Genomic DNA, 22057 nt, shown 5'->3' on the forward strand with positions numbered 1-22057 from the left:
GTGATAAAAGATTCTTATTAGCTCCAGGCTACCTTGCTCGCCTGTCAGTTTGCTGCAGACAGTCTGACAAGCAGGGAGGGAGACTGAAATGCACAGCACCCTGCTCCTTGCCTCAGACTGCTAGCAAGGGACTGGGGGCTGACAACTCTCCCACCCCTTGAGCAGCCAGTGGGGAAAAGCCTGGGATGGTGCAGACAGACCTCCCCAATGAGAAAGTCCTGCTGGGGCCTGGCCACACCCTCCTCAGCTCAACTCTGTGCAAGGGAAGGGAGGGATACTCTAGCACTCCCTGGGTTCTAGCCTGAACCACTGCAGGCATGTGTCTGAATTTCCTCAGTCCAGAGAGAATGTCCAGTTTCCAACCAGTTCAGCTTAGCCAGGTTAGACTACCCTGCAAAGGTTGAATCAATTTAGCCTCAGGCTTTCTGAATGTCTTTCCCTAGCCCTAAAGATAGTTGCTTCAGAGATCTCTTCTTGACATACTCCCCTTTTTGTGCAAATGGTAGCCTCCCACATGTTCGTTGAAAGGGAGTAGAGGAACCCCTGTCTTAGATGAATATTAGAAAAATATCAGAAAAAAATCCATCCAGAAATCAATGCTTTCATAACACACTAGACAGTGGGAGCATGGAAGCACTGAGATGTGGCAAGGACTATGGGTACATGAAATAAAGGTGCCTCTATGTCAACTCATGGAAATTATAAGTGTGTCCTGCAGGCATGTAAAATCACTAGGGGGCAATTAATGTGAATCCCTGGTTCAGGTAAATCACCTGGAGAAAGCCCCCATCCTCTGGTGGAAACTTCATACAGTAAAAGTTCTGCTATCCAGCATCTTACAAGCTGGCATGCCAGTTAGTGAGGCATGCCAGCTTGTAAGATAAAGTGAAATGGAAGTGCCCACCATGGCACTTCCAGTTTCTCCAAGCCCCCATGACTCAGGGCAAAGCAGCCTGCATTGCCAAGCCCCCATGGCGCAGGGGCATAACAGGCTGTGCGGGACTGGCTTCCTTGAGGAGTGGAGGGATGCCGCAGACGTAGTGTGAGAAGTACTGGCTGGGGCTGCTCAATTAACCGGCATATTTTATTATCTGACATCCCCCATTTCCAGGGGATGCCAGATAACAGAGCTTTTACTGTACCATGGTTTGAACTGTTAAAGGTGCTCAAACAATGAAATGAAAATGATAGAAATGACTAGCCTTAAATCAGGAGGACATTGCTCTCATTTAACCCAGAAGTGACATGACACAGTTATAATATAATTGTTCACTCTGGAACAAAAAGCTGGCAGACTTGGATCATGTACCTGACAGGGCCCCATTGGATAGTACGCAGTATGTGGTAAGCTTAGCACGTGCATAAACTATTTATTTTCTCTGTTATGCTTCTATCCTAAAATAAATAATTATGCTCTGTTTCATGAAAATGGTGTGGTCACCAATGAATGATACCATCCAAAAGAGAAAAAGAGTCAGACTTCAGTCTTAGAAGTCAGACTCGCTTAGGTGATCACACTACGTGGAACAGGACTTTAGCTTTAAACCTAGACAGAGAAAAGCGCAAGTCCCCATACAAAAATATTTATAACTAAAGGCCTGATATCAGAGACCTGGACCGGATGCTTGTCAGAAGACCATGCACAGAGGTGGATCCAGGAGTAGTGCAGCAGCACTTCTTTTTGGCTGTGCACTGGATGTGTAGTGAGCAATCACAGCTCACATAGTGCAGCTCCTGCTGTGAATTCTGCATGTGTTGCAAGCTCTACAAGCTTACTGCTAGTTGGCATTGGCTCTGCCTGGAGTCTCTGACTGAAACTGGTTTATGATAAGCCTGGTTGAAAGTATCAGACTTAATTGACTTAACTGATTTAGGTCAAACCAGTTTATGAAACTTCTGTCCCAGACCCCTTCCTGGTTCAAGTTAAATCAGAATCTGCTAGCATCCCACCATGCTTTCCCTGAGCTGGGCTGTACTGTATGCTCCAGAGAGCAGGGCTGGTGCCACCCCTCTGCTCCCTAGCTGGAGCAGTGAGGCCCGGCTCACTGCTGCCCCAAGGCAAACCCTGGCTGGAGTCTGGGGCCAGGGAGGAGGGTTAAATTCACTTTCTCCAGAGTACAGATGGAAGTGCTGAGTACAAAGTACTCAAAAGAGTTAGTACAGAGTACTTAGCACTGGCTCAGCTGTGGACTACAAATCCCAGAGGTGCCTGGAAGCAGGAAGAGGAAGTGATGAGGAATGCTGTGGAGTTCTGCTGCTCTGATGCTGGACTGCAAATCCCAGAGACCTCAGAGGCAGCAGGAAGAGGAAACAAACACATCTCCCAGGCTGTGTTTATAAAGTTCAGTTTATAGTTTTTTAGACAAAGAACAATTCCTGTTTAAGTTTTTATGAATTCAGTGCTACTACCCAAAGATGACTGTGGCAGGGTGTGGGGCCCAGGGCAAATCAGCCAGTGCAAGGCTCAAGACACGGTGGTAGCAGTGGGGAGGGAGAGGGTTGGTGAGCTGCCAGATGCAAAGCTGACCTGGCTCTGCAGGGCCCCACAAAGTGCAGGGCCTGGGGCAGTCACCCCAATTCCCTCACCACCACCCCACCCCCACGACAGCCCTGTTACTACCTTCCCTACTCCCATCCAGGAAGAGCACACGCTGAGGCCTGGCCATACCCCTCCACTCCAGCAGGAGCAGGAAAAAGCCTTGGAGTGTGGAAGGCATGTTCTAGCACGCCCCCTCCCCCCAGTTTCTGGCTTGGGTCACTGTAGACATATGACTGCATTTTCTGAATCAAAAGTGAATGTGTGCTCATTTGCTCATCGATTCAAACTCTGCATCTTAGACTAACCTGCAAAGACTGAATCAATTCAGCCTTGGGGTTTTTGACTCTCTGTATTTAGTCCTGGGGGACAAGGGGTAATATTCCTTCTTGATTCCAAATATGGTAATCAGTTTATCCATCAGGGCAGGGGAGAGACTCCTGTAAGACACCTCAAAGGTTTTTCCGTACCATTAGGAGGAACATTACACCCCAACTGTGGCCAATGTCCAGTGCTTCAGGGGACGTTTTGGGGGGGAAAATAATCTCCAGTTGTCAAGGAATCCATTCAAAGGAAAAAAGCAATTCTTCCTGGCCCATATAGGCAGCCCACAAGCAGTTCTGAAGCACAGTATTTATACAGTAGAAAACATGAACGCAAGTATTATAAGCACATTAACAATTTAAGTTGCTGAAGAACGAACAAAGCAATGATACCTGAGGCAGAAAGAGCTCTCCCAAATACCTAGCACACCTTTCTTTCTTGCAGATGTGGATTTCCCTGTAATCTAAACTAAAAGACAGGCTCAAAAACATTAACTCACTTAAGAATCCCAGGCATTGGCTCTTGTTATGCCTAAATTAAAGACCATTTATTACCGATTATTTTCTCCCGGGGAAGGTACTTATGTGCTATAATTAAGTCACCTCAATCCTCTTTTTGATAAGGGAAACTATTTGAATTCTTTGTTTCTTGCTGCAAGGCATTTTCTTCAGCCCCTGAAACATTTTTGTGGATCTTTTTTGCAACCCCTGTAATTTTTCAACATCTTCTTTAGAAGTGGAGGGCACTGGAAATGTACATAGTATTCCAGTCTTGGTATCACAACAAACACAGCCAGAGGTAAAATTTCCTTGTTGCTCCAAATCATGAATCCACTGTTTCTACATTGAAGGATATTTGGGGGGGGGGGGGGGGTCACAGCGATGCACTGGGAACTCATATCAAGTTGCTTGTCCACTCTGAACCTTCAGTCTTTTCAATTACTGCTTTCCAAGATTCTGTCCTGAATTTTATAAAGCAGTCTGTACTTTGCATTTCTGGAGGAATAATTTTGCACCTGGCTGTATTAAAACCAGGGGTTTTTCAAAATTTCTCAAAACTATGGTTTTTTTAGTTAAAAAAATGATTTTGTCAAAATCCTTTTTTTAGTTTTTATAGGAACAATTTGAATTAAACTTTTTAGGGAAAAGGTGTGTGGGGGTGTGGTAAGGCAAAGTGCTTCCCCTTCTGAGGACTTTGAACCCTGCTGGGAGCCTCTAATCCCTCGCACTTGGCAGCCTGGCCAGAGTTTAAAGTCCACAGTGGGGAAGCTGCCCCATTCCACTTTTAAAGCTCTGGACACCAGGAATCATGGCATAATTTCAATAGGAAGATTAGGTCCAAAAATCAGCTCTTCTATAACCAAGTTAGAAATGCAAAAATAGGTCTCTCCCTATTCCTCTATACTTATTTCAGCACTTTAAGACTAAAAGGACAAAAAAGTTATGGTTCCAGGAATAGAGAATTCATCTCTTCCTACTGCTAATAGATCCTGATGTCTGCTCTAATTCTGGAAGCAAACAGTTCCGTTACTGACATTTTCCACATCCTGATCCAACCCTGATGAAATACTGATGAACTGAGTCTTCTCAGTTCCCTGTGGTTTCCCTATAGTTTCTTTTAATGGCTCAGTTAATTGGGATTGATGTTTATTTTCCTGACTGGGTTGAATAACATTTCATAGACATCAGGGCTGGAAGGGACCTCGAGAGATCATCGAGTCCAGCCCCCTGCCCAAAGGGCAGGAAGTCAGCTGGGGTCATAGGATCCCAGCAAGATAAGCATCCAATTTACTCTTGAAGGTGTTCAATGTAGGTGCTTGAACCACCTCCGCTGGCAGACTGTTCCAGACCTTGGGGGCTCGGACAGTAAAGAAATTCTTCCTTATGTCCAGCCTGAAGCGGTCTTGCAGGAGTTTGTGACCTTTCGACCTAGTCATCCCTTGGGGCGCTCTGGTGAAAAAGCGTTCCCCCAGATCCTGGTGTTTACCCCTGATAAACTTATAGGTGGCCATCAGATCACCCCTGAGCCTGTGCTTTTGCAGGCTAAAGAGTCCCATGTCTCTCAGCCTATCATCGTAAGATCTGTTTTCCTGACCTCTGATCATGCGCTTTCCTGATCATGATCTGGCTCTCCTCTGGACTCTCTCAAGCTTCTCCACATCCTTTTTGAATTGTGGAGCCCAAAACTGGACGCAGTACTCCAGCTGCGGCCTCACCAAGGCCGAGTACAAGGGGAGAATGACATCCCGGGATTTGCTCGAGAAGCATCTATGGATGTAAGCCAGCATTTTGTTCGCTTTATTAGCCACAGCATCGCATTGGAGGCTCATGTTCATCTTGTGGTTAATGGGCAAACTGTACTCTTCATCCTTCTTAGTTGGTGAAGTCCTCTATCATTGCATTAGTGAAAGAAAAAGGACCAGAAAAGAAAATGTAGATATGCCAGATGAATTGCTTTAGTTTAAATTGTTCCTTGCTCTTAGACCATTTGCCCTAGAAAGACTTCTGATCTATATGGACTCCCCATACAGAGAAACTGTAAATTTATTACAGAAGCCCAACCATAACTTGTTAGTAGACTTCTAAAGGAGGTGAGCAGACTGTGTCCCAAACAGACCAGATTTCATGACTTATACTTAGTGGAGAGTTTATTTTTTTCAAACAGTGACATTTTGGTCTTATTGTGAGTATAAAGGCAAATACAGGTCTGGTACAAGATGAAAAGTTTTGAAAAAGTCCTTTCATCATCAATCTAAAGGACTTGCATTGCATCTGGAAGGAGGTAAGAAGACATCCTGATAATTAATGAAAAAAGGACCACTCCTTCAGAGTTTTCAAACCACTCCTGTAAGTTTGGGTTGTATATACCTATACATCGTATTTTTCATACATTACATAAATGATGAATCTATGTTCTAAGAGCTAAATAGTATGTAGTCTTGACACTGAAACTATTACCTGTACTTCCCATAATGTTGTATATGTCACAAATTAGATATATTTTTTTGAAGAATTTGGGGGATTTTTAAAAGATATTGGAGATTTTTAATCCCTCCACCTGTGAAGCAAAATGTCTTACATCATGGGTTGGTACCTGTGGGCCACATCCAGCCTGTATAGGGATTCAATTAGGGATCCAGCCTGTATAGGGGTCCAATGTTCTACACTAAGGCTGTTCCCCAATTCCCCAGCTCTTTGATCTGGTCCACATTTTACTAATGGTAAAGCACCAGTTGCTTCCGGCCACTCCAGGCAGCTATAGTTGCTAGGTTCCCTTCCCTGATGAATGGCAACAACAGTAATTGCCACAGACGTGGCAATTCAAATGCTGCAGCGCAAGGGAATCCAAACAGTTTGTTAGGCTAAACAGGAACCTGTGAACACATCTTCACAGGTGGTGGCCAGGTGACTAGAAGGGGCAGGGCTTAGCTGCATATAAGCCCAGTCTCTACGCTGGGGCTGGTAGTCCATGACTGCAGGCAGCAGAAAGAGCTCAGGATGGAGCTGGCTGCCAGAGAAAAGGAGGTATCCTGGGACTGGGGTGAATCAAGTCAGCTCCTTATGACTGTTGCTATTATTATGGCCCTGAGGGGATTTTGGTTGAGTATTAACTGGATGGTTAACCTTTTCTGTTCCAGTTATCTTTTCTGTATTTAAGTTTCATACTGGAGGACAAGGTGGTGGCTACAGGGGAAGCCTGGAGGCCACGGAGCAGGGTGCCAGGGGCGCTCTGTGTTTTGAGACCAGCTTTGGTCAGATATGTAGGGCTGAGGCCCAGGAACCCAGCGTCTGAGGCAGTGGACCTGGGCTGAAGGGGCTCAGTCAGATAAAAAGGGCTGAAGCTGGGAAGGTTGAAGCCCAGACAAGGGTTTTGGGGCCTGAAGTTTCCTTCCAAGTAGCAGCAGAGTCATCTCTGAGGTATGGACATGGCTATGGGGCAGCCAGAGCCCAAAATTATAGCCCTAAGGCAGGATTAAGGTCATCTTGAAGGGGAAGTGCACCACATGGAGTTTGGGGAAAGTACCCCTGCAGATTGAGGTAGGGGTGAGTAACTAGCACTAAAAGAAGAGAGAACACCAAAAGAAGAGGTTACCCCAACCTCTGGAGGCAGCTTTTCCTTAACTATGTATTAAGATAAAGTTGCAGCAGGTGAGACAGGAGGTAGAGGAGGCTGGGGACCACAAGGGGAAAGTTGGATACTCCAAGCCTGTTACACTGACCAATTTCATTCTGCACATATAGTAGCACATGGAGGCATTAGAGAGACAAACAAAACTCTTGCATTAGAGGCAATATCCTTTATTAGACCAACTAAATAGTAGCAAAAAAACATTCTCTTTGCAAGCTTTTGGGTCCAAACACCCTTCATAAGGCTGAGGAGAATTCGAAGATTGTAGAGGTTCTCTCAGGTAGAAAACAAACTTCATTTTGCACAGGGTTAGGTAGAAGGTGGAAGTTTTTCCCCCTGGATTACTCAGAGGAAAAAATTCAAGGGGAAAAAACTTCCACCCTCTACTGCCCCTGTGCAAAATCAAGTTTCTTTCCTACCTGGGAGAATTCTTATTACAATCTTTGAATTCTCCTCAGCCTAACTGAGGAAGTTGGGACCCAAAAGCTTGCAAAGAAAAATTTTTTTTGCTACTATTTAGTTGGTCTAATAAAGGATATTGCCTCTAACCCAAGAGTTTTGTTTGTCTCTGTTTCTTAGACCAACACAGCTACAACATGTATCCCTGGAAGTGTTAAAAGCATTTCTGTCATACTCGCTAGCCAGCAAGGAGGATACAACCCTTTCTACTATGATGAAGCAGCAAGCTGTTTTGATTCAACTGCTAAGACTGCACTCCATATTGTTTTACAACTGAATTGGCTTCTGTCTGATTTACAATTTGCTACCTCCACTAGAATTATTTCTTTGCTTTTATACCTTTTAAAACTTGCAACAGCCAATATAAGGCCGCAAGCGAGGCTAAATTCATCATCAGAAAGATCACAGCCCTAGAAACATGGATCAAAAATGTAGGCAACATTATGTGGAAGAGAGATCATTTGATTTTCTGTGATATCTTGTCTGGGTTTTTTTTCCACTTAGACTTTTGTAAGCAGACTTTGTTCAGTATTCTTGTAAATATGTTTCTTAACGATCAGGAACTCATTCTTGGCATCAGACAATATAGAGCTATCATTTTCTGTATTGTGAACAAACTGAGCAACAGACTCAGGCAGTGAAATAAATTTTCTCAGCTAGAAAACATGATCATCAAGAAAGTCAACTGTGGTTTGTCTGGGGGCAAAACCTCACCATACCTTCTTCAATAGTAGGTGATTGAAGTGCTTTCTGGCATTTTTGAAGATCTCTGAGAGATTTAATATAGGATGTCCAGTGAATACAACGCAGCTTACTCAGTATGGATGCAACTAAGCGCTGTACTAAGTGACACTCAAATACAGATATTGGTACTTTTTTAGTTTTGAAAAACTTGAAAATTTTTTTCAGTTTTGACACCTGTGATGAAGACGTTGCCAGATCTTCAGCATCATGAATGAAGAGCTGCATCACATGGGCAGCCCATCCAGAGAACAGGTATGGATACTCATTTATCAACAAAGCCTAGGCACCTTGTATGTTAATACAATGGATTCTCAACTAGGGTGTCATGGTACTCTGGGGTGCCATGTGATCCTTTTAAGAGTATCACAGAGAGTGCACAGTATTAGTACTGGTAGCTGTGCAAACACCTACACATGATTCATAAGATAAACCCAGAGATTTTAAATAGGAATCCAGAGTGCCAAAAACAGTCTGACCCGTAGTGGTCTTTCTGAGTTTTCTGCCAGAGAACAATTGCTCTAGTATTTTTTCATAGTCAAAAAACAAGTGAAAACTATGAGCTGGCACTCTGTGAGAGGTGGCTTGGGTAACTGTATTAGTCGCACTGTCAGTTATAACTGAAATAATCTTCTGTAAACCCATTTATTGATGATATTTTTAAACTGGTCAGCAATATATTGGGTTGTGCAATGATGCTCAGTTGTGCATTAGAATTAGTAAGTCTGAGTCTGGAGTTGTTACCATGAAGGTAATGACATCCTTCAGTGTGAATTCTGCTCCATCCACCAGACAGTAAGGACAAATGAAGACCTTGTAAAATAAGAATACTAACTCTCTCTTTCACATCTTCCAGTCCAGCATTTAGAACAGTTCCTGCAAGCCACTTGGCTACTTGGTATTTTGGAATTCAACACAATTAAAAAAAAGTCTAGCACATAATTTTCAGCTAACTGAAATGGTATATTCCTGGCATAAATGTCTCTGGCAATTATACAAATCAAATTCATTTTTCTGGTCATCAGACATGTGATCTAAAAACTCTTACTACTAGCTTAGTGAAACTTTTCAAGAATTCTTGATACTGAAGCACACAGAGTAGCAAAATGTCATTGGGCTATGTAGAAACTAAACTACCTTCACTTTCACTATCATTTGCACCTTAATTAAAAGACACTGTGCTTTGTGAAGATGTTACTACTGAGGATGAAGTAGAAGGAGAATGTGAAGGAAAAAACAAATTGTAAGACCAGTTTATCCCTTCAGCTGTTTCTCCATTCTGTCTACATGTGTTACATACTCAGAAGAACAGAACTTGCAGTGAGTTTTAACCATTTTTCCATGTACCTTTTGACTAAAAAGTTTTAAAAAAATGAGTATAGAGAGAGTTGTGGGGAAGCCAAAATCTCACAGTATCTCTTGTATTCAATTCAACCTCTAGCCTTCAGCTGTTTTTAACAGGTACTTTATCTCCTAGAAAACTCAACAGTCCAGTGCTTCCAAGGACTTCCCAGAACAGACGGCCTTATTAGCTCCTCCTCCCCACAGCACCTGCACTGGGCTCATGGGCAGTCCAGGCGCCTGGGCACCGGTGACCTACATCAGACGACTGCTTCTGTATAGGTTTGCCTTCCTACTCCCTGAACCAAGTGTTTCTCTTCGTCTTGGGAGGCCTGCAGTTACAGTAGATGGCCAGCAGGAGAATCTTTTCCATGCTACTGGTTCTACTTCCTCCCTCAGCACAGACCGTTCATTTGTAGCCTTACAAAATCCAAGGACCTTTTGGTCAATCTCCCTTCTGGACTTGGCCAATCTGTCCATTTACCTCACCAGGAAGGAGATGGTGATGAAAAGGAACATGTGCAACTGCAGGGCTAAATATCTTTCCTTCTCCTATCCATAAGTGTCTCTGATCAGAGTTTCACTAGGCAGCTCCTAAGATGCCTTTAGGGAGTAGTGGGCACTGGCTGGTCATTAACTTCTAACCTTCACCCTCATTTTGGTTCTGTCATTTGTTGTCCCAGGGAATCTCTTGTTTGCACTTAGTAGTCTCTATCTAGCCTTTGAGAGCGGCTTGTAATTCCTGATGGCATTAATTTTGCTGTCACTGCATAGCAAATAGGCCTACAGTCACACATGGCTTAATAGAGAGAAAGGAAGGGAGGCAGGGAGATGGGGAAATCTCAGGAAAGAAGAACAGGGCACAGGATGCCTACTCCTAAATGGAGTGGGTGCATGCATGTCTCTACCTGCGAGTATCCTGATTCATGCAGGATTGAGGGGCAAGAAGCCCTCACCATGATGCAATAAAAGGGTAGGTTACCACTTACACAAGTACAGTCTTGACTTCATGAAATATTTTGACCGTGGTCAAATAATAGGTGGTAAATTGATGAGTCAACTAACTAGTTTACTAACCCTACTTAAAACATCTTGTCTTTTCCAGAAATATAATTCACCTTGAGAGAATCATATACTTTTGACTCTGCAAGGTCAGAAGTTGTACTGTCTCCGGCACCTTCCACCAACAAAACTGCATGATGGGCTGAGAGAAAACAGAGCACCAAGGCAAGTAGTATTAGCATTGGAAAGAAGTACACTGGAGAGATGTGCAGTCATTGGAACTCCATGCTAATACTTCAGCCTTCTGCAGGTATTTGAAGATCCACTGAAAAACTCCTGGTCTCTTTTGTAGATCTGAAGCACTACAACTTGAAGAAGAGGAAAGAGCATAAACTTTGCTCTCCCACTTCAATGTAGCAACATGAGAAAACAATCAAGCCCTCAAATTAAGTTGTTCCTCTGTAGAGGATAATAGTCTAGAAGTTTTCCTTACCAGAACTAGTAAATGCATAAAGTAAAAAGACTGCATTGGATAAATTAAAAACATTTTCTTTGTTTACCTATAAACTATATGACTCATTTTTGATACCATAATAGTTATCTAAAGTTTATATACACTATAGCAATGAAAGGATAACAACAATGCAAATTCCTAAAAGAAAATGCTTGTTTCTTACAAATGCTTATAACCATACTTATATAAAATGTAGTGTTCAGTAATACAATTCAAATAATTCCCCTTGGTAGATTATACAGTTTAGTAACTAATATAGCAAATATAAGCCATCATTTACAAAAAGATGCCATCTGCTGAGCAAAAGTGTAATCAGCAGGCAGTTTCTATTACGGCTAAAATCTTTTTCTTTCTTTATTGATTTTCTCCATTGCTTTTCTAAAGCCCCCCAAGCAATCTCAGCTACTGTAGCAAATGAAGAAAGCAGAGGACTTCTCAATGACCTCAATATCAATTCTGCTTTGTACTTTACCCTGTCTCAAGGCTATGGACCTGATAGGTTAGTTCAAGCAGGAAAGAGAAAATAGTACATGCAGAATATGCATATACATCCAAAGCAACTGAGTAGAAATGACAGGCAAACCTTTGGAATTAAACCTAGTTCAAAAATAACTTCCAGATATTAAATTATTCACCTGTGTATCACTTAATTGTTTCTGCACAATAGTCTTTCTGTGCTCCAATTGTTGTTCTATTTGTTTCTGCTGTTCATCTAGGTCTTGTATCCTTCGATTCAAATTAGAGAGTTTCTGGAAAATATATGCATAGAGAGATGTGTTAGTATGCAAAAGTAATTGCCCTTATTTCTGCAGAAATTGTAAAATATATTAGCCATTAAATACTTTTCTTTAAAAGTTACCATTTATAAGTTCATTCCTATTTTCCCTAAAGCAACTATTATTTCATGTGGTTCATTCTTTAGCCATGCTATACATTCAGGAGTTTGATTTCAGACATATTTTCAACTACATAACACATTTTAAAACAGACAAAATAGCTAGTGGTTTACATACTATATATTGTCATATAACAGAATATCACTGCTTCACAAAAGCCTTTCCTCCTCATGGTTCTGTGAGTTTATTTTGCCAGCTAATGAACAGATTTTCTGTATTCAAAATGTGTATTTTGAATACTTTGCATGAAAATAATAGGAAAGGAAGAAAAAACACTTAAGGTTTAGTGTCTGCAAACTAACACAAGGAATACCACTTACGACAGCCACAGAAAAACTGGTAGAACATAATGTATTGAAATCTCTCCTTCTACATTGCTCATTAATCCAGTCTGTTATTAATTAGCATATGAACAAAATTAATTTTAGATGTCTCATTTTGTACTAAATGTTTGCATCATAAATACAAAATATTACATTATCCAAGTTATTATTATTTTCAATAAATAACATTTGTAAATTACTCTGTTCATAAACAAATGTAAAATGGTAGTTACTTGAAGTTTTTACTTTGAAATTTTTTTAAAATTATAGGTTGTGTGCAGCTACTTGCACTAAATAAAAACATTAATATTCTGATTCAGCAACAATACTTTTAACTTTTAATCAGTCTAATCTCTTCTTTGAAATTACTAGCATCTTTTGCACATTATTCACATATAAATCAGCTTGTGCAAACTTTGTTTCCAAGCTTTTAAGACCGAAACAAATGTACAGCTAAAGACAATGATACATACCTCAAACCACACCCCTCTAAGTCTCTAGAAGACTAACGATGTGATCTTTGTCACATTGTTTCTACTAAATTTTACTTGGGGAAGGGCTAACAACATTAGTCACTGACATTAATACATTGTTTTGAAAATACTATTAGCTATTAGAACTATCTTTTTTGTAATCTTATGGACCCATTTTGATATATTATACCGGCATCCAAAATACACTATCATATCAGCAATTTTAACATATTTTTTACTTTTTATTTCTTATTGTATATTTGAATTGTTGCATCACTGAACACAGTCCTGTGTGCTCCTGGGGCTTAGATGCAAGGGCCACTCAGGGACAAGGTGCTGATCAGAGTGAGGAGGTGTGAACATAATCCAAGTATAAGCCAGGTCAGGAAGCTAGGAGGTCAGTCTGAGAACAGGGTCTGGGAATGAGCTGAGCTGGGGAGCTGAAGAATCAGACAGAGCACAGAGTCAGTGGAAAACCAGGTTGAAGAGTTAAACTGTGAGCAGATGCAATTCAGATGCTCAGTCCAGAAGGCTGTGGAGGCAACCTATACAGTCAGGCACTCCCCTTAGCTGAGGAAACACCTGTGCATAGGATAAAATGGGCCACTTAGTCAACTGATCTGTTACTGTCAGGATCAGAGAGCAACCATTTGATGTGGGCAGCTCTCTACTAAAGTACAAAGATATGACAGACTATGGCAAGGCAGACTGAGAAGGGAATAGAGGAGTCCATACAGTCTTTGAGTGAGTCTCTTAGTCTGGGCACAAACATTGCAAGAACTGACAAAAGGCTGCCCTGCCTTCCACATCCATGGCCATTAAAAGTAGGAAAAGACCTATCAACTGATCTCCTCAGTTCCAAGGTAGCCTGCTAACTGGGGGTCATGACTTAGGTGAAAGAAGGTTGCCTCACCTGACCTGGTAATACACAGACCTTAACCTAGGTAAATATGACCCCATTCTGGACCTGGTATGGTTATTCAGCAAAGACGGCTTGCTCTTCTGGAAGCATTTTCTCTCAGATGGTAGGAAGGAGCAGAGAAAACATGTCTGTTGGTCATGTGACACCAATTAAGTTGTGGGGCTTCAGAATAGGCCTGGGTTCTGATGGCTCTTGAGAGGAGTCTGTATCATACAGTCTTCCAAAACAGGGTGTCTGACTTCCCATGTCTAGGCTTGGGTTGGTAAGTTGTCTTGAAACTGAATTGAGAGAAAAAGGAATGTCCACCAGAGTTGCCTCTGATTAAGTAGCCTTTCAAAAGTATTCCAGGTTTCAATGGCCCATAAGAACCTGTACCTCATGGTATAGTCCTTCAAGGTAATGATACCACTCACTAAAAGCTGCTCTGATGGCCAAGAGTTTGTGGTTCAAGGTCTCATAGTTTTGTTCTGCTGGGGTGAGCTTGCAGGAAGAAAAAGGTGCAGGGGTGAAGGCTTTTTTCACACCCTGTTGTTGTGAAAGCACAATGCTTAGTGCATCATCCTTACCATTGAAGCACAGGGCATAACTGTGTCCTTGAATCTCTGCTATGGAAACCTGCTTGCATCAGCAGCATCATTCCTGATCATACAAGTTATGGTAACAGTGTCCCCCACTGTTGGGTTCTGGACTAGCAACAGTGGGGTAAAGAAGCAGAGGAGGCAGCAAGTACCTCTTCTGCTTCCTCCACTCCTGGAGCACCTACTGGAATTGGTAATGCTGGACCGCCCTATTCCAGCAGGCATCTGCAGCATAGCAGCAGAAAAAAAAAAGAGATGCATAGGCAGTGGCAGTATCCTGCCAGAGACGACTTAGTGTGATTTTCACTGTCCAGGCCCAGTTGAAGTCAAACTCCTGCAGGAATACCTCTCAGTCCTGAAGCACAAGGCTGCTATGATCCATTAGCAGGGAGGCCCAGCTGAGGGCATGCCCTTTCAAAAGACTTAAGATAAGGCTTACCTGCTCCTTGTCATAAGTTTTGAGCAGGGCTAAGAATAAAATGCAATACTGAATAAGGAAGCTTGTGAAGTGCTGCAGGTCCCCATCAAACCTTTCGGGTAATGAGAGATGGGCAAGGGACTCCTCTGGATGTGCCTGGAGTGCAGCAATAGCCTCCCACAAGCCCTCATGCCTCCTCACACTAGTGTTGTTGGTTCTCCTGGTGGTACACTGCCTGGGATTGGAAGGACAGGCTTTCTGCAAGCAATTGCTGCACCCAGACTTCCAGTATGATGGGAAGAGGCTACCTGAGTCAACTGATCTGGTCTGGCCTGGGGACACCCCAAGTTGCAGCCATCAAGTTGGATGGGTACGAATGCTCTGGCAGGGAATTGTTTCATGCTGTCCCCTCTTCACAGAACATTCAGTCTGAGCAAACTAGTGCCAGGTCATGGTCAGTTAGGTAAGGGGCCACTCAAGGAACAAGGTGCTGACCAGGGTCAGGAGGAACAAACAGAATTAAGGTACAGGCCAGGTCAAGAAGGCAGGTGTTCAAACCAAGAACTGGGTCTGGGAATGAACTGAACCAGGAAGCCAAGGATCACACACAACACAGTCAGAGGCAAGCTGGGCTAAGGAGCCAGGAGTTCAGACCAAGAGCAGATGAGGAACATGAGGTGGAGGGAACAGTAAGGTAGTTTGGGATCAGGTTGAGCCCTGTTATTCAGACGCATGTTCTTCTGGGTCAGGGATTTATATGGGAGTGAGTGATGGGTCAGCTGCTGTTGTGGCAGGGAGTGGGCAGATGCCTAGATCTGGGCGGAGGTTTTAGGCCAGCTTGCTCACCATAAATCATCAGTTGGAGAGGGGGCAGACCAGGATGAGCAGCTTTTCCGGGAAGGTCAAGGCCCCAAGTTTAAGGCCACAGCCTGACAGCCACAGAGAAAGTAAAGGGTCTGGACTGACAGGTTATTTACTCAATAGTCAGCAAACTGTAACTAAGAATGAACACAAATGTGAGTCTGCATAGAAAATTATTTCAGTGGATGCTAGGCTAAACAGTAGAATCCAACTGTAATTTGACAGCAAAAGACTGGGCTGAAAGAGGTCATGGAATTTCTTATACCCATGGTTCAGTTTGAGAACCAAAATTCAGATGTCCAAATTGAAATTAATATGTTCACAAGACTTTTCTGAAACCTGGCTGTAGCAAAAGCACTGAAGGCATCAAGAAACTCTTGGGGCCAGTCCTCCACAACAGTCTCAGTTCAATGGCCAAGTTCTGTACTGACTAGCACAGAATGAAAATACTTTGCATTCTATTTTGTAAGAAAGAAATCCTTCACACTATGACAAAATTAAAGCTGTGATCTTGAGAGACAATTCATGCTTTTTACTGCAGTTTAAATTCACGTTGTTTTCTGTCAGATATGTAAAGCATCATCTCTCTTCTCACATATTCAAAAAAATATTTGGATGGTACAATGAAATAAAGCCTCTTCCTAGAGGCATAACATGGGCAAAATGTGCTCAAGGGAGTCTTTTCTTACCTTTCTTCCACTAGGAAACATTTAGGAGCAGCAGCAAGCAACATCATGGGCAATGTCACAGAGTGCAGAGTATTCAGGGAATAGTAGTTCTCTAAAATGGCTGTGAAACTCAGGCCTTGACCTCATTTTTTTGCCACTGAAGACCATGTCGGGAGGACAAAATATTGCTGATTTTAACACCAAAAAACCCCAGGCTAACAGGGTCAGTCCTCCTCCCAGCTGCAGCAAACTCCACTGACACCCTATGAAACTATGTTTTCTAGAACACCTTGGACTCCATGACATAAATAGCCCATGCCACTGCAATATGCAATCAAAAAGTGCAAGATGAGCAAGGAAGACTGAAGTGCTGCCCCCTCCTATACCTTCCCAGCACTCTGAGCACATCCCGCTCACCCACCCTGTTATGCTACTGTTTCTGCCTGCCTGTTTACACAATATATGGCAGTAGAATTGTCTGCAAGGCTTTGCACATTGACACTGATCAACAGAAGAAAAGTTATGAAAAATCAGAGGAAAGCAAGGCTGGAAGGCACCTCACAAAATCATCTTAACCAGCCCCTACTTAAAGCAGGATTATTCACAACTAAACTATTGCAGCCAAGTGTCTATTTTGCTCTTGAAAACTTCCAAGGATGGCAACTCCTCAGTTTCTCTAGGTCAGGGGTTTTCAACCTTTTTTAAGGAGTGTACCCCTTCTGGTGGCAGTGGCCAGACAGAGTGTGGCAGGTAGGGAGAGATTGCATGCAGCCACAGCGGTGCAGGGTGGTGGATAGCAGCAGTGGTCGCCACATGTGAGCCCCCCACCACATCCGGTCAGCCAGGTGGCACCTGTGCGGCCTGCAGAGGGAAGCCACTGCCCGTGGCCACACCCCCGCTCCTGGGAGGCAGCGGCCCGGGTGGTGGGTGGCAGTGCTCTGTTCCCACCCACCCACACGTATCCCCTAGCACCCTTCCAAGTACCCCTGGTTGACATCTCCTGCTTAGGTAGCCCGTTCCAATGCCTGTCCAACCTCATAGACAAAATGTTTCTCCTAATATCCAACCTAAACTTTCTATGCTGCACCTTGAGGCCATTTCTCCTAATCCTATACCCTTGTGTCTCAGAGAAAAGCCCATTTCCATTTTCTCTATAGTCATCTTTCAGGTATTTGAAGATTGTTATCAAATCCCTCTTCAATTTTCTCTTCTCCAAACTAAATAACCCTAGTCCTTGCAACCTTGTCTCATAAGTTATCCCTCCCAGGCCCCTAATCATTTCTGTTGCTCTGTACTGGACTCTTTCCAAACTCTCCATATCCTTCTTAAAGTATGGGGCCCCAAAACTGAATAGGCAAAGCTTAAATCTAGTATACTGATGTCTCTTCAGGAGTTTCAAATAATGTGATTTGTATGATCATCTAAATGAGAACCACGCTGCATTACATCATCTATGGCAAGCAGTCTAGTCCCCTGCCATGGGCAGGAAGTTATTGGGCTCACACAAGCTCAACCAGGTGAGCCTGTCCAGCCTCCTCTCAAACACCTCCAAGGATGGTGCCCCCTCCTACACCTCTGCTGGGAGCGTGTTCCAGATTCTGGCAACCCTTAGAGAAGAAGTTCTTCTTTATATATAGTCTGAGTTTACCCTCTATAAGCTTATGTCTGTTGGTCCTTGTCTTCCCTTGAGGTGCCTTCCTGAAGAGTTGCTCACCCCTGATGTTCTTGCAGGTGGCTATCAAGTCACCTTTCATCCTTCTCTTACCCAAACTAAACAGGCCTAATTCCCCAAATCTCTCCTCATAGGGCCTATCCTCCATGCCCTTGACCGTGAGGGTGGCTCTTCTTTGTACTCTCTCGAACTTATCCATGTCCTTTTTGAAATGTGGTGCCCAGGCCTCACCAGTGCCAAATAGATAGGGAGGAGCACTTCCCTGGCTCTATTGGACACAAATTGGCTGATGCATGCCAGAGTTCTATTTGCTTTCCTGGTGATCTCATCGCACCGCTGGCTCATATTCATCTTCTGGTCAATCGTAACCCCCAGATCTCACTCAGATCTTGTGCCAGCCAGTGGGCCACCACCCATCGCGTAGTTGTTCTTCCTACCCAGATGGAAGACTCTGCACTTACCCCTGTTAAACCTTATCTGATTCCATTTCGCCCATGAGTCCAGCCTATCAAGGTCATCCTGGATCCTGACCCTATCTCCAGTGTGCCCATTTCCCCACAGCTTGGTATCATCTGCAAACTTAATAATTGAGCTTTCCACCCCCTCATCCAAGTTGTTAATGAATATATTAAAGAGCATGGGTCCAAGCACCAATCCCTGGGGGACACCACTGGAGATGGCCTTCCAGGACAAGGCCATCCCATCAATTACCACCCTCTGGTAGCACCCTCTAAGCCAATTGTCCACCCACCTCACTGTAGACTGGTCAAGTCCAGCATCCTCAGTTTGTTTGAGAGAATCCCATGGGAAACAGAATCAAAGGTTTTACTGAAGTCTAAGTAAATCACATCCACTCTGTGTCCCTCATCCAGATGGCTAGTTACCTGGTCATAGAAAGACACAAGGTTTGTCAGGCATGATCTACCCTCAACAAAGCCATGCTGATTGCTTCTTAACACCCCATCGTTTCCAGTTTTCAAATGATTGCCTCCTTAATACATTTTTCAAAGATTTTACTCAGGACCGAGGTCAGACTGACCGGCCCGTAGTTTGCAGGGTCATCTCTCTTCCCTTTCTTGAAGTTGGGCACCACATTGCTCTCTTCCAGTCATCTGGGACAACTCCCAAGTTCCACAATTCTTCAAACAGCTTGGCCAGTGGTGCTGCTATTAGCTCAGCCAGTTCTTTCAGGACTCTTGGGTGCAGGTTGTCAGGCCAGAAGACTTGAAGACATCCAAGTGTTGCAGGAGATCCCTCACCTGTTCAGGACTGATTTTCTGTAGTTTGTTGTCTTCCCCATGCTCCCCGGGCTTCTGGTCAGGTGAACAGCCCACTTTTGATTTCAGGAATACCAATGTGAAGTATACATTTAGGAGCTCAGCTTTTTCACAGGCATCACTGTGGGCTGCCCTTGAGCATTCAGTAGGGGTCCCACAGTGGAAGCCTGATTTTTTCTTGCTCCCTATGTATCTGTAGAAGGACTTTTGTTGTCTTTTATTCCAGTTGCCAGCTTGATCTCTATGCCTGCCTTGGTTTTCTTGTCTTATATCAGTAGGCCCTGGCAATACAGATGTATTCCTCTCTGGTTGCTAGTCATTCTTTCATTGTTTATATGCTTTTCTTTTTTCTTTTTCAGAAGCTCTCTAATATTCCCGTTGAGCCAAGCTGGTCTATTGGCTCCTTTCCCATTTTTTGCTTGCATGGGGATGGCCTGTTTTTGGGCTATGAGAATTGCCTCCTTAAGGAAGCATCCACCATTCCTGAACTCCCAAGTCATCCAGTTCTGGTTGCAGAGGGCCTCTCCAACTAGCCTCTTGAGTTTGCCAAAATCTGCCTTCTTGAACTCCAGGACTTCTGTTCTGCTGTCTGATTTCGTTGTCTTATGGTGGATGGTGAACCTAACCAGGTTGTGATCACTGTCCCCCAGAGTACCACCAATCCTTACCTTTGATGTCATCACCTTTGGCCAGCACTAGATCCAGAGTGGCCTTACCCCTGGCAGGACCCTTCCACAACCTGCATCAGAAACAGGTCATCTGTTGTTGCCAAGAAGTTGGCTTGACCTGCCAGAGGTGGCCGAGTGATCCTCCCAACAAGTATCAGGGTAGTTAAAGTCACCCATGCATGACGATCACATCTCTAGTGTTAGCTGCCTCAATCAGTTCTCTGGAGAATGCCTGATAACTCTCTTCTTGGAGGAAGGCCTGTAGTAGACTCCCACCATCAGGTCTGCCTCTCCTGATCTCGAGACCTTCTGGGTCAGGATACAAGAGACCCTTCTCTGTTGTCAAACGTGACCTGCAGTGAGGGGTACTGCTCTCTTACATATGGGAATCCATAGCATAAGAAACATTCTGACCAGTTGTAGTCTTTCTGAATACTTTGTAATAGAACAATGGCTGTTTTGCCTCTCTGTAGTCAAAAAACCAAATGGGGCCTTTGTACACACAACAAAATTGGCCTTTAAAGCAGCTTAAATGCCCTTTTGCACAGCTTTAATGGTGTTGCTATTTACGCACTCGGCAGCATATTCTGCTTTAATGGCATTGCTATTTACATGCTCAGTGGCGTATTCCACTTTAAATGGCTTTGCAATGTAGCAAGGTAAAACTCCTCCAAGGTGCTTTTGTTTGCTACCTAACAAAGTGCAATGGCTCACGGAGTGCTGGAAGTCAATGTGCTTAGGAAAGCTTGGACTTGGTGGGCTTACAGTGTCCCATGAACTCTCCCCACCACCTTCTCCTGCCACCAGCACACCCAGCTGCCCTCCTGCCAACTTGCCGCTCTGCCCCAAGGGCAAGCCAGCCATCCAAGATGGACCCAGGCAGGTGGGAAGGAGATGGGGACAGTGCATGGGGTGCTGGAGCTTACCAGCCTCTCCCACAGTGCAGGGCAGAGGGGAGCTGCTGGCAGGCTGAGCAGTCCCTGAGCTGTGGGGGACCCTGTTGCTTCCCTTCATGGTGGTGGCACCCCCCAGGCGGCACTCTGCCCAGGTGGTCCTGGGGGGTGCCACCACTGCAGAGGGAAGCACCAAGCCTTGTGTAACTCAGGCACGCAGGCAAGCTCTAGGGGAAAAAATAAGAAAAAAAGATAACATTCCTTGTCCTTTTTTTCCCACCCCCTCAGTCAAACCTGCCTGCAGGAGCTTCTGCCAGGTCTCAGAGCTGCTGAGCTGTACAGGGCCCAGTGCTTCCCTCTGTGGTGGCGGAGCCCCCCGGGACTGTCCAAGATGGGTGCTAGCAGATGGGTGCTACCTGGGGGGTGCTGAAACCATGGAGGAAAGCACCGGGCCCTGGACAGCTCAGGGACTGCTTGGCCCGCCAGCAACTCCCCATCCCCGCCCAAGCCATGGGAGAAGCAGATAGGCTGGGGGCGGTGTGGAAGGATCAGGTCCCTTCACCCTTGTACACACAACAGGGGTTTAATTCTCCCTAAATTGAAACAGTGGAATTTAGGAAGAATTTTCGATTTAGGAAGAATTAAACCCTCATTGCATGTACAAGCACCCATGAAAGCTAAAAGCTGGCATTTTGAGGGATGCCTTCAGTCCAGCAAGGTTGAGAACCACTGATCTACAAATAGTCTTCCATAATTTAAAAAAAAAAAAAAAAAAAGTTGTATATCCTGTTCACAACTTTTTTTTTTGTTTGCCTGTTTTCTTCTTGAAAATGATTTCAATATTAGAAGAAAATACAGGATTTGAAGATAAAAGTGGTGTGGCTACTCTTAGGAATGAAGTCAGAGGCATAAATGCTATTAATATTTACAGAAAAATAAAGATGAGAAAGAGGTGGAAACAGTGCCAGCTGAAAGTTACTAGCATCATTACACCTTCTACCCCACCCAGTTCTATTGGTTATTTTTACAGATGGTATCGTACTGGAGGCCTAAATCTCAAACGCTATAGTATTTTCCTGACTCTCAAATAACAATCGCATTAGGCCTTAACACCAATATTGGTTTTCTTTGTGTTTAGTGCTGTTTTTGTGTGCTTGTTCCTTCTCTGCCTTGTCGACCTGTTCTGCTACTGTAATCAGAGCCACACAGAGAATTTACTTTGCTTCTGGGCAGCTGCCCAGATATGTTTTATGGAGAGTGCCAACAAAAGTATTCTCTTTAATTACTTGTAATTAGGTGCAATATGTTTCATTATAGTGGCTGAATGTTTTTGAATCAAGAGATCCTCTAAAGCCAACTCCCC

General features: G+C 43.9%; 1 protein-coding gene across 1 annotated transcript in view; it reads right to left on the bottom strand.

The window, feature by feature from the left end:
• The window catches only part of CCDC178 (coiled-coil domain containing 178), a 348866-nt gene that overhangs the window by 231559 nt on the left and 95250 nt on the right, over positions 1-22057 (bottom strand). The window contains exon 15 of the mRNA XM_090039907.1: positions 11681-11794. Within this exon, the coding sequence (XP_089896033.1) occupies positions 11681-11794 (114 nt within the window). The remainder of the gene's footprint in view (positions 1-11680; positions 11795-22057) is intronic.

The sequence above is a fragment of the Crocodylus siamensis genome, chromosome 3 (genome assembly GCF_052110815.1).
Source record: "Crocodylus siamensis isolate JL-2025a chromosome 3, ASM5211081v1, whole genome shotgun sequence".
NCBI lineage: Eukaryota > Metazoa > Chordata > Crocodylia > Crocodylidae > Crocodylus > Crocodylus siamensis.